The 12,028-nt window shown below is 41.3% G+C and overlaps 1 protein-coding gene across 9 annotated transcripts in view; it reads left to right on the forward strand.

Moving 5' to 3' along the window:
• Positions 1–12,028, forward strand: part of FARP1 (FERM, ARH/RhoGEF and pleckstrin domain protein 1) — a 207,261-nt gene that overhangs the window by 172,242 nt on the left and 22,991 nt on the right. For 8 of the 9 annotated variants that reach the window (XM_017821062.1, XM_017821063.1, XM_017821061.1 and 5 more), the window contains exons 14-16: positions 3,686–3,876; positions 5,346–5,435; positions 7,562–7,695. In XM_017821062.1, the coding sequence (XP_017676551.1) occupies positions 3,686–3,876; positions 5,346–5,435; positions 7,562–7,695 (415 nt within the window). The remainder of the gene's footprint in view (positions 1–3,685; positions 3,877–5,345; positions 5,436–7,561; positions 7,696–12,028) is intronic. The other variant, XM_017821057.1, reaches the window with a different exon arrangement.

A 12,028-nucleotide genomic window follows, 5' to 3' on the forward strand; every position in this document is an offset into this window, starting at 1 on the left:
GCAGATGTGGCTGGTGGGATGGACCACAACTTATTCCTCTCCGACAGGGCACCCACAGTTTGCCAGCACTCCTATGCCTTCCCACCACCCAATTGCAGCAAGCAACTAATGTGTATTTTGACAAAGGTATAGCTATTATTTGATTTTAGCCACTGACTTGATTTTGTGTAGCACATTGAACATGTATGTTGGTGGGGAGCAATATGGGACATGTGTAAAGCTAGAAAGATAACCCATAATTTCATAGCCTATGGCCATGTAAAATGCCATTGTCATTTCATGGATTTTTTTTCAATTCAGATTTCAGTCTAGTTTTACTCCTCTGTCACCTTCTCTACTGCAACACTTTAGTCCAATGCCTGGAGAATAAACTAGCTCAGTGGAACTAAGAACCACTCCAGGTATTTTGGCATTGATGAGCCAATCTGGCATACTGTGGTAAAGTACATTCTCATTATTTGTCACTGTCGTCAACCAGTGTTTGTTTCTCATCTTAAACCCAAGCTTAGAAAATAATTGAAGCACATGCTTATTAATTCCTACCCACTCCACCAAGGATAAAATTTTTGTATGCACTTAAGCAATCCTTAGATAAACATTCTTTTGTACTTCTCTTGGTTTGTGTGTATACACCTGACTCCATTATATTTGAAAGATGGCCCAAGTCTGAATCTAAATAAAAATCACTTGGAGTACTAGCAAAGAAAATTCCATGTTACCAGCTGCAAACCTTTTAGCCCTCCAATGCATGGTACCATTTGATATCTGGCAACTGACATACTAATAATTGTCTGTCAATCAATGAATCCTTTAGGGTAAAATGTGAGGAATTGCAGTACCTTGTAAATAAGATTGGTCTTCTCCCTTCTGTTTCTGTTTATATTCTGCAGCATGTAGTTGATGAGTAGAGCCTGCAGGAATATACTCTTCTGTGGCTGGAGGTCAGATGAAACACTTGGTTAATACAGGTTATTTATTCCTCACCTCTGTAAAAAAGAGAAAGTCACTGTAGCATTGTCACGACCCATGAGCGTGACACATGTCCTGGTTGATTGGCAATGGGGGAGGGAAGACCTTCCATTTTCGTTTTTTCATGGCTTACTGACTTACAGCAAAACAAATTTGTTTCCCACCTTTACCAGAACAACATCCAATGTGTTGATCTTTATGGCAGTGCTGGTTGTAATCAGGCCCCAGAATGTACTAACGTAAGAGAATTTTGAGGCCCTTTTGTAATGTAGCTGCTTTCTTCGTAATGTAGCTTTAATTTTCACTTGTTCAGCACACTGGCAGATGGGGCCTAACTGAGCTCTTGCTTGTAGGTGGTGGTGGTTGGTCACTGCTCATGCCCACATTGATACCAAAAGGGAGGATGCAGCATTTCAGCCTGCTGCAAAATGACTTTGAGAATGTCAGTGATGCATTGATATGCAAGTCTTTAATCAATGGGTGTATATGCAATGCTGTGAGCCACCAGGCACATTTTTTTTGTGATACTTTTCATACTTTTCCCAAGTTATGTCTTCCAACTCTAGAATAAGAAGTCTTTCTAATTCATTGTCTATTCAATATTTTGTAGTTTGAAATACTTGAGTAGTACTGATAAAAGTTCCAGTACCTCAGAAGTTAGATCTAGGATTATAGATAGGTAGGTAGATAAGCCAATATATCTATGTCTATCTATCACAGATAGGTGCTATTTAACTCCTAGACTACAATGCCTGTGAACTTCTCACAGAGGTGCAAATCATTTATTTGCTGTCGTATGACAGGCATAGTGCCAGAATTTCTTTGTTTCCAAGTTTGAGGTGATATCACTTTTCTTATATCTTTTGTAATGTAGTTAAATAATTTTAACCTTACAACCTTGCTATTAATCTGTTTCACTATTTCTTAATGATGAATTCGATTTCTTTTGAAAATACTGTATATAGTTGTGTGCTAGTGTCAATAAAATTGACATTTGTGTAACAAGCTGTGACATTTTCTCAAATTTCACTGAACATTGATTTAGTGTGAAACTGTTGGTAAATCCTTTCTTGCTAGCTGTAATAATATAGACTTTTATTTCAGACAAATACTGCTTTGACTCTGATTTATAATCGGCTACGTAACTGTCATGATTACATAAACTGATAACTGTACTGGCTTTTTCCTTCTCTTTTCAAAGGAATGATTTATAAACATGAACTGGTTTGGAATTGGAAAACATTCATGTTCTAGCAATAAATCTTGAGTTCTTCCAGAAAATAAATAGGTTTTACTGCTGGCCTAATTATATTTATTTTTTATTATATTATATTTACCAAAGCATCTCAGCTGTGTTTTTTAGCAACAGGAACATTTACCTGTCGTAATTTAGGGAGGACACAAACACATGATAGTAAATTGTATTTGACCTTAATTATATACAGCGTTGTATGTGTTTTACATTTAAGCTTAGACAGCCATAAGAAGTCATAATCAAGAGTTTGTCACATTTTTTTGATTCAGTTTTAGTGTATGATACCAAATTGGTACAGATGTAAATGTTCTTCCATATGACAGACCCTTCTTCTAAAACACGTTTAGATTTTCAGAGGTTTCGAGGAGGAGATAACTGGGAGGACACTGCGCATTTTTGGCAAATTTTCTTTTTGTGCAGTCAGTAACCTGGCTGCCTTCCAGAAGACAAAATGCTAATTTCAGTAATATTTAATGTAGTGTATATGAATCCATGAAAGTGTAATTAATTGTCTAATTCTTTAATATTTTTAATCCAAAATTAAATGGGACTTTATATCTGTGGAAATCTGAAATTGTCATGCTTTGTGCATTAAAAATATTGCTTTTCTTATGTAAATGTAATGCTAGCATTTCCATCCCAAACAATCAGAGGAGCATGGAAAGACCTACAAGGTATAATATACATACTTGTGTTGTGTGTAGAAATTGGGAAACTAGTAGTTTTTTCCCTTCATGTTAGATCTGACTGGTCTTAGCAGCAACACTGCTGTAGAAAGTTATTGTTTTTCTCTAGACTTCAGCCATATAGATTTGTTCTAATTTCTGTCCTGTAGTTCCCTGTGAAGTACTGATTTGAGTCTTTGTAGTTCTACTTTGCTAGAAAAAATGGCACTCCTAGGATGATTCTCATATTGTTGTATTTATTCTGTTCCATAGAGTGGATTACAGTGGTGAAAATTTTTATATTAAGTTGATGGTTAGGCTCACAGAATCATAGGATGGCCTGGGTTGGAAGAGACCTTAAAGATCATCTAGTTCCAACCCCCCTGCCATTGGCAGGGACACCTTTCACTAGACCAGGTTTCTCAGAGCTCCATCAAACCTGGTCTTGAACACTTCCAGGGTTGGGGAATCCCCAATTTCTCTGGGCAATCTGTACTAGTGCCTCACCACCCTCACAGTAAAGACTTGCAGCTCTGTCATGTGTACCTTGATCCCTTCCCTACAGATTCAGTAATTTCAGCCCATTCCATCAGCTAAAAGACCCTTAAGTAGTCCCTTGGTTAATGCAAGTGGATGCAGTTCCTCTGGCTTCAAGGCCATTTGGGCTAGTCTGAGGACCCTGATGGCTGTGTCTTGTAGCATAATTTCACATGCTGCAATTTAAAATTGTAGCTCCTTTTGGTACTTTCTTGAGAGAGCTTGTCCTAACTAACTTCTCTTTTATCATTTTTCCTAGCAGGTTCTCTGACTGGCAGCCCTCACCTTTCAGAGCTTTCCATCAATTCCCAAGGAGGACCATCAGTGGCAAATATGACTCTATCTCCAAACCTGAGCCCTGATGCCAAGCAGTCATCTCCCTTGGTCAGCCCTTTGCTGAATGACCCATCATGCATCAGGACTGATGACGAGGAAGAGGTGAAAAGAAAAGTAAGGCATATGAAGATGGCCTTGGCTCTCTTTTCTGTGATGTGTTTTAATAAATCTGTGCCATTCCTGTTGGTTGAAACCTTAAGAGCTTGTTTGGACAGGATCTCCTATAAATCTAAGTTGTTTTTAAGGAGTGGAGTTTGGGATTTTGTTGTAACAAAAGAGTCAACTCCATTGTCTTACTATTTCCAGGTGATAGAAAGAAAAGAAACAGTGTTGAGCCTGATGTGGGAGTGTCCAACCCAGGCTCTCCAGTCTATCTCTGCTAGGAGCACCACTGGGGGCATCTGGCTGTGGGAGTAGAAAATGCTCTTTTTGAGCAACAGCCTGCAGAGGTCAGCTGGCAGTGTTTGGCTCAGACTCACTGTGGCAGCAAAAACCATAAGGGAGCATCACATCCAAAATCACTTTCTGAAAATAAAATTGTTTATCTGAGCCAGCGTGTTCTGGGTGCCTGCTGGCTCATCCCTCCTGTGCTGCAGGGCTAGAAGGGGTTGCTTTTGCCCTTCTGTGGTCTTTTTTTTCTCCTGAGCTTGGAGCAGGAGGAATAAAGTTGAAACTCAGGTGTCTTTGCAGGAAAATGGGAGTTTGTTTAAGGAAGATCTCTTTTCCCACTGTGCGTAGTTAGCAAGATATGTGAGAAAAATTTGAGAACAAGAAAAACCAAGAATCAGTTAATAGACTTAGGATTCTCTGTTTCAGTCCAGGTTAGAGCAGCCAGTGACAGCTGTATATACCAGCTGATCATGGTTCCTTTGGTGGTATTTACCGACCAGGAAATGCCCACACAATCTCCACTTAATGTCTTTCCTAGCGTATCCACTGCATCATTTGTCTTCAGGGAGGAAACAGAGAGGAAAAGGATCCATGGATGTTTTTTTCTTAAGTTTTGCTTCCTGAGCAACACAGAGGAAGATCAGCTGGGTTCCTTCAGCTCTTCAGAATTAAGACATTTTAAATCTGTAGCTTACTCTAAAATCCTTCCCCTCTCCCACTGTTAGGTTGTCCAGCCACACTGGGAAAATCCTATGAGTTTGAATTTTTCTGAGAGTATTTTTACTGTGGATTTTCATCCTGATGATGAAACTTATAATAATCAGACAAGTTTTTGTCATATAGTCAAATTTTACATTTGATTCAAATGGTCATCTAGCCTTCAAGGGATTTCTTTGTGAACTTCAGAATGTGTCCTGCTCCAGGAATAAACTGAAAAGAACATCAGCCCCCCAAAGCAGTAGAAATCACCATGGCTGAAAAAGAAGTCTCCCAAAAACCCATAGAAAGTACTTGTTCTCTTGTGTTTGCAAGGAAGGATTGTTTTCAGGGCTTCAGGGTTTAGGAACATTCAAGCATGAGTCACGGTAACCACAAGCAAGGGTCACTGGTTTGTAACAGTCTTCGTGATTCATTATCGACGTTTTTTTTCTTCATAAAAGCAGAGGAAAACCTAATGTGTTTGCAATTTACAGAGATTCCCAACTGAGAAAGCTTACTTCATTGCTAAAGAAGCAGCCACTACAGAACGAACATACCTGAAGGACCTTGAAGTCATCACATCGGTATGTTTACTGGAGCATTACTCATGAAACATGTGAAGCTCTAGTCAGCGGTAGTATTTCATCTGCTCCATTTAACATCTTAACTGTTCCATGCTACTTTTATATTCTGTACTGTAGGTATTCTTTGCAGTGCACAGGAGTGCTCCTCCAGGGAGGAAATAACACAAAAACCAGAAAGCAGAGGTTTGCACTGTGGTTAGTAACATGCACTATGAAACTATATCAGGCTGAGGAACTCGGGACACAGTTCAGTTATATTTTCTTGCTCTCATGCTTTTTGGTTGTAATTACTAAAATGCCTGTGAGTTTTCAATGACTTCTCTTAAAACCGAAGTAGCTCCTTAGGGGCACATATAAATGTTTTCCACTGGATTAAATGCCCTCCATTTAACATGAAATATTGTGGAGTACCTCTTTGAATAATTCTGATTTTTCAGTAAGTGAAACTGTGTGTTAAAGGAATCATTAATCTGCAGTATCTGATCAGAGTGCAATTGTTAAAATCGTTAAGGCAAATGTGTGCCATCTTTGCACACACACCAATAGTCTTGTTTCACTTCCAAGAATATTGATGGAAGATTTGACCTGAAATAACAATTGTCTGTGAAAGGGCACTGGATCCAAAACCCCTTGTGCTATTTCAGTCAGCTCCAGGACTCTCAGCTCTTTAATTGCCCACTGAGGTGCATTGCCCACTCCTGTGTTGTGTTGTGGTAAGGAGGACGTGCTGCAGGGGAGAGTGTTGGGACCAGCTGGGAACCAGGGCCACACTTTCTCCTCAGCTTCTTGTGTGTTCCAGGACCCCACATGACAGATGAAGCTAATCTGACATCAGCTCAGACATAGCCAATATAGCATGGTTTTTATAGTAAAAAGTAACTGTGGCCCCACTGCTACTTACCCCGGCTTTGTGAGAAGCCAGGCCAATGAGGGAAGATGCCAGGTTCTGTGGGACAGTGGCCATTGCTGCAGTCTCAACAGCAGATATGTGGATATGTTGTATTTCACCCAGTGGCTGCAGAAACAAAGTTTTAGCTCTTCAGAGCTAAACCCCATTTTCTTCTTGTGGTAGGCAAATTTGAATTTGCTGGTTCACCAAGAGGGATAGGCCTGGTCATTAGCATAGTTGTATCAGCTGTGCTCCACAAAGACTGGCCCGGGAGGCCACTGAGAGTGAATAAGTATCCAGCATCATTGGAAAAGGAACAAATGGTGTGCATGAATTTTGAGGCTTGGTAGATGTGCTTCACCTTTAGCTCTGCTCAGTGTGGAGATAAAGCAGGAGAGGGAGGCTTGGGAGAGATCTCTCTTTATCCCAAGCCTGGCTCAGCTCCAGCTGATGCAGTGTCAAGCAAGACTGCTGTAACAGCCTTCTGTGGTCCAAACAGGCTTCTAGGCATTGCTGGAAGTCAACCAAGCTGGAACCCCTTAGGGCAGTGAGGAGGGAGTAGTGTTACCATATTGAAGACAATAGTCATTGCTACCTTGGCAAGCCATCTAGTCCTATGGCTTTCTTTATTTCTCCCATAGGTCTGTTAAGGTGAAATTAGGAGAATATGGAGAAAAACTGAGGAGGAGCCTATTTCAGTCTTTACAATGTTTGGCACTGCCCATCCTGTTTTCTGATAGTAGTGTCTTCCACTTGTTCACTTTGCAAAGTGTGTGATGTTCTCTACCTGCACACAGCAACGTGGGCTTGTGCGCTTAGTGTGCTTAGTGTACCAACTGCTGTTGAAAGGATTTCAGGCAGAACTCAGCAAAAGAAAATGCAGGGCATATTTTTTTCTTTTTACTGGATTGTTTGGAAGTGTTGCAAGTATTGCAATGCTCTTTCTCTTGCACCTACAGCATTTGCCAATTCAGTTTGTATTGATCAGTGATGACAAAGGGGAAAGGAATTCCTTTTTCAACTGTGCAGGGCCTGACCACTGATAAGAGCTGCAGTTCACCAGTTCACTCATAGGAGTATCAGGGGTAGCCTGGGTTGTATTCCTGGTGCCAGCTAAATCGTTGCTGGATTAGGCACTAGGCACTAGGTGTATTTGGGTTAAGTGCATGAAGACAGCAAATGATCATACCTGCTGCATTCCACCCAACAATAATTTCACTTCTTTTTTTCTTTGTAGTGGTTTCAGAATGCAGTGAGTAAAGAAGATTGCATGCCTGAAACACTGAAAAATCTCATTTTCTCCAACTTCGAACCTTTGCACAAATTTCATACTGGTTTTCTCAAGGAAATTGAGCAGAGACTTGCTCTGTGGTAAGATTCTTGATTGCTACTTATCTGTGTTATTTCATGCAGTTTAGCATTTTTGCATTCCCTTCTTACTAACTCTTTGTGATCTACTGTAATGATTAATTTGTGAAAGTCACAGGTGTTGGTTATTAACAGACTAGGTTTATTGAATTGTGCTTTATTCGTGTTTACTCTGTTGTTCAGATATCTCAGATACAGACATATGCAAATGAGACCATAATTCTGGATGAAGCTTTCTCCTGACAAATATGTGTGTTTCTACATGGCAGCTCTTCTGAAGAACATGTCGCAAGCAAGACTTGTCAGTAATAAAGAGGGAGCAGCAAAGGACCAGGTCCCATTTCTGTCAAAATAGGTGTAGGCTGGGAAGATTTCACAGACCAGCTTCCCATTCTGCAGCATCACAGCTGTGACACCCTCAGGGTCTAGGTTCACTCTACAAATTGAAAGAGTGTTGGAAGAGTACATTAGGCTTAAAAATTATCTATCCTTAACATAATAATGACAGTGAAACATGGCGATTTTGCAAAATAGCTATGAAGTGAGTACTTCTTCCCTGGCAGGACTCTCAGTTAATTCATTTGACCACTGAAACCTGAGCAGAGGCAGCAGCACACAGAAGCCCTCTGCTTCCTCTGATTAGATCTGTCTGGACTAGATTGATTTGCTTGGTGTAGGCATTTTTTGGTAATTTATCTTTGGTGTTGAAAGCTGAGCTTTTCCTTCTTCGTTAGAAAAGTGACAATGGAAAATTATTTGAAAGGCAGAGCAGGCAGACCTGATGGGTGCTAATCAGTTTAATGCCTCTTTAACTAAATAATCAAAAGAAAAGCAAAAGAGTCTCAGAGTGGGTGAGTTAGCTCTTGTGATGTGATGAGTTAGATCATTGAATGAGGGCACAGCACTTTGCAGAGTAGTGCTAACCAAACCCACCCGGCACAGTTCCAGAGTTAGCAGGTATTTTCTGAGAAGAGGGGAATGTGATACTGCTTCTGAGAGCTGACATCCTCATCCAGGACTCTGGTTGATGCCTGACATATATTTACTCCTAGGACTTGTGCTGTGCAGCCACCCTCTCTTTTTTCATTAGGCTGCTACTGGTGTTAATTGCATTCCACCAAGGAGCATTTATTGCAGGTACTCCAAGAAGGCTCTTTCAAATGTTATAAAATACTGATTGTTTCTTCAACCGTGGTGTAAGGTTAACAGTAGTTGGAGTTAATCCCCAGCTAGTTGGGGTTAAGAGTGTGTTGTGAGAAAAGATAAATATATACAATTTGTAAGGGGTAAGTTCTGCTCTCTATCAGATCAGTCTAGTCTAGTGAGCTTGCTGGGTCCTGACTCCTGGAGCACATGTTGAAATAGATAACCCCTATGTCATTCTGGTTGCTGGTGGCATTACAGGTGGATGCCAACCTCCTGTTTAGGTGTGATGTTTTTCAAAAATTGGATGATGGTGCAATAACAGCCTGCTGTGGAAAGGTGACATTATAGTATGTAGAGGGAAGGGCCACTTTTGTTAACAGAAAGAAACAATATTTAGTCTTTTAGACTTTCCATGTTTTTACTTTGTTTTTCCTTTTCAGTTAGCTTCTTTTCAAGCTGAGTAAGCCTTTGTTTTTCCAGCTTTTCCTTGGGTCCTAAATCTATGGTTTCACAGAGCAGTAAACCTCAGCTTAAAGCCCTAATATCATATTTAAACTGCAGTTACCTTTTGATTTAAAGTGCTGATCTGCTATTAAGTTACTTTGCAATCCAAATTTGTTCAAAAATATTCTGCTGAGTTAACTTTGTCCCAGCTGGGCACCTCATTTTGACTTTGTCAGCTCAGCTATTGCATGTCCTTCCACAGTTAGTGTGTAAAGCCACTGGGAATTCTCTGTTGGCTGCTCTGATTCACTTAACAGAAAACAGTCATGTTCCTGCCCCTGGTCTGCATTCAGTTTGCAACCAACAGCATGGATGCACCTAATGTAATACCCCTGTTGTAGACAGTGATTGTTTTTATAGTTCTGAAATATTTGAATACATGCCTTAGGAAGGAAGGCAGACTTGCTGACAGGTATTATTTTGGAGGTGTTGATGTTTTTATATAATGCCACAGATGCTGAGATAAGCTGCAAGCAATGAACTCTGTCCTGTAGAGATTACTATTTAATTAAACAGTGAGTGACAAAATTAAACAGCCCCTCAGCATGTAGAAGAAGCTGATGGCAACGTGGTAGGGAATTTCTTCAGCAGCGTAGTCAAAGTCACTTAGCTCAATGTCCATACTGCCATGATGGTACCTCTGTCTTTGGCCCCAGGTGGTTTTAAGCCAGTGGGCTTCAGCTGGGGCCAAATGCAGGGCACTGACCAGCCTCTGCCTCAGCTACCTAGCTCCTCATGGGCATGGCTGAGCCAGTGGCACAGCTACAGGTAGGTGTGGGCAGGATTCAAGCCAACTCATTTGTATCCGACTCTTCTATGTCAACTCTTGAATTTCCAGGCAGGTGGATGGGAGAAGGAAGGTGGTACACTTGTTCTGAGACACGAGTGTGCTCTGCGTTCCTCAGAGGGTGACATGTCCTATATAAAAAAAGGCTTTGAATGAAAGCGTTGTGGACTTCAAACTGCTGGAAGTCCCTTGCTACCCACGTGTGTTGTGGGAGCTTGTCTGAGAGAAAGAACCTCCTGAAACCAGTCATCTATTTCCCTAGCGAGTAGGATGCTGGGTTTTATCAACTTAAACTCCAGTTCAGCCTGCTTGCTCTGCCTAAACATCAGTGTGTTTTCTAAGGTTTGTTTCAAACCTTCATGCTTCATATTGGAAGCTCTTACAGGAAATCATTGTCTGCTCTCTTAGGCCTTGAATCACGCTGAACCTGATACTCTGCTAAAGATCTGTGAGGAGAGCAAGGCTGGGGGAATTGTGCATAACAATTGTTAGACAGCTCTGTGCTCTTAATTTGTTCAAACATCTATAGACATTTAGAATTTGCCTCAAAGAAGTTCAGGTTTTGCACCTGAACATTGTTAAAAGCATTTCTGGCTTGCTTGAAGGCTTCTAAACTGTTTGAATCTGCAGTCAGAGGAAGGCTGTCTCCTACAGAACATCTTAAGGGCCAGTATCTTTTTGACCCAGGTATAGATTCTGGCAGGTCTGATCTGTTTCTTTACAGAGTTCACCCATTTTTCTCTTTAGTACTGCATTTCCTAAGAGCAACACTTCTCAGTGTCCAGTGCATAGTGATAATGTTTTTAATAAGACGTGGATTGATACTGACACTAATAGCCAACTGCAGAATACAAGCAGTTACTGCGTTTTTCCGAGCCAGAGTTTCTTTCTGGCCATGAAATGGAGCAGATTCCTGGTTTTATTGCACAGCATCCTAAGATCAGTGGTTCCATGCTCTGGGCTGTATTTTCTGCCCTGCCCGTGCTCTTGCAGGGCCAGTGAAGCAGCCCATGAATCCCCTCAGTTGCTACAGCTATGCTGAGCCCTGGAGGCTGGCCATGTTCCTGGGAACAAGTGAAATACCCCACTAGACTAGTGGTTTGAGGAAAGGAAGGATTACCTTTGGTGGATGCAGGCAGGCGAGGTCCTTTGCCCTCTCCCACAGGAAGGGAAGAGGAATAATGCAGAAAGTTGCCTCAGGTGGGAGAGGGAAAAGCACATATCAGGCTATCCTGTTAGCAAGTGCCAGAAGTGCTGCATCCAGCACCAGGTCCTAGTCCTGGCTACCAGGTCTCACATAGGTTGTTCCTCAGCAAGGCTTTGGGTGCAACACCAGGAATTCCCAATCCTTTTTGCTGGGAGAAAATAAGGGAGGCGTATCTCAGTGACTTAAAGCTGGCTCCTTTTTCCCAGAGCCTGAGAGATTTTATTGCAAGGAGGAAGAGGTATGGGCAGCGCAGGCAGAGCTTGACATGCTCCATTAACATCTGGCAAGTTGAATCTGAGAAGTTAGTTCGGTTCTACTCCTTCTCTTGTCTAAGCTGTTTATTAAGCTGTTAATTTGGGCCACAAGCACCATTTTCCATCAAAAAAAAATCAAGCTCATCTTTCCATACCTCTTTAAATCTTTGTATTACAAGTTTCCACACTGGTTTCTTTAAATGCTGACAGAAAGTGGCAAATGGAGAACCAGAAGTTTCCCCCTTTGGTTGAGCACTGAGCACTGTAGAAAGTAATGCTGGAGCAAGGCAGGATAGTTATTTCTGCCCTAGGAAGCTCTCATTAGACAGTAAAAATCTGTGTTTTACACCTTATCCACGTGCTAGGAAGAAAAAACATTACATACTTCTCAGAAATACAGGCAGACTTACCCTCTTCCAGGGAAGCTGATAGTTTGAC

The sequence above is a fragment of the Lepidothrix coronata genome, unplaced genomic scaffold (genome assembly GCF_001604755.1).
Source record: "Lepidothrix coronata isolate B3197 unplaced genomic scaffold, Lepidothrix_coronata-1.0 Scaffold88, whole genome shotgun sequence".
NCBI classification, from domain to species: Eukaryota; Metazoa; Chordata; class Aves; order Passeriformes; family Pipridae; genus Lepidothrix; species Lepidothrix coronata.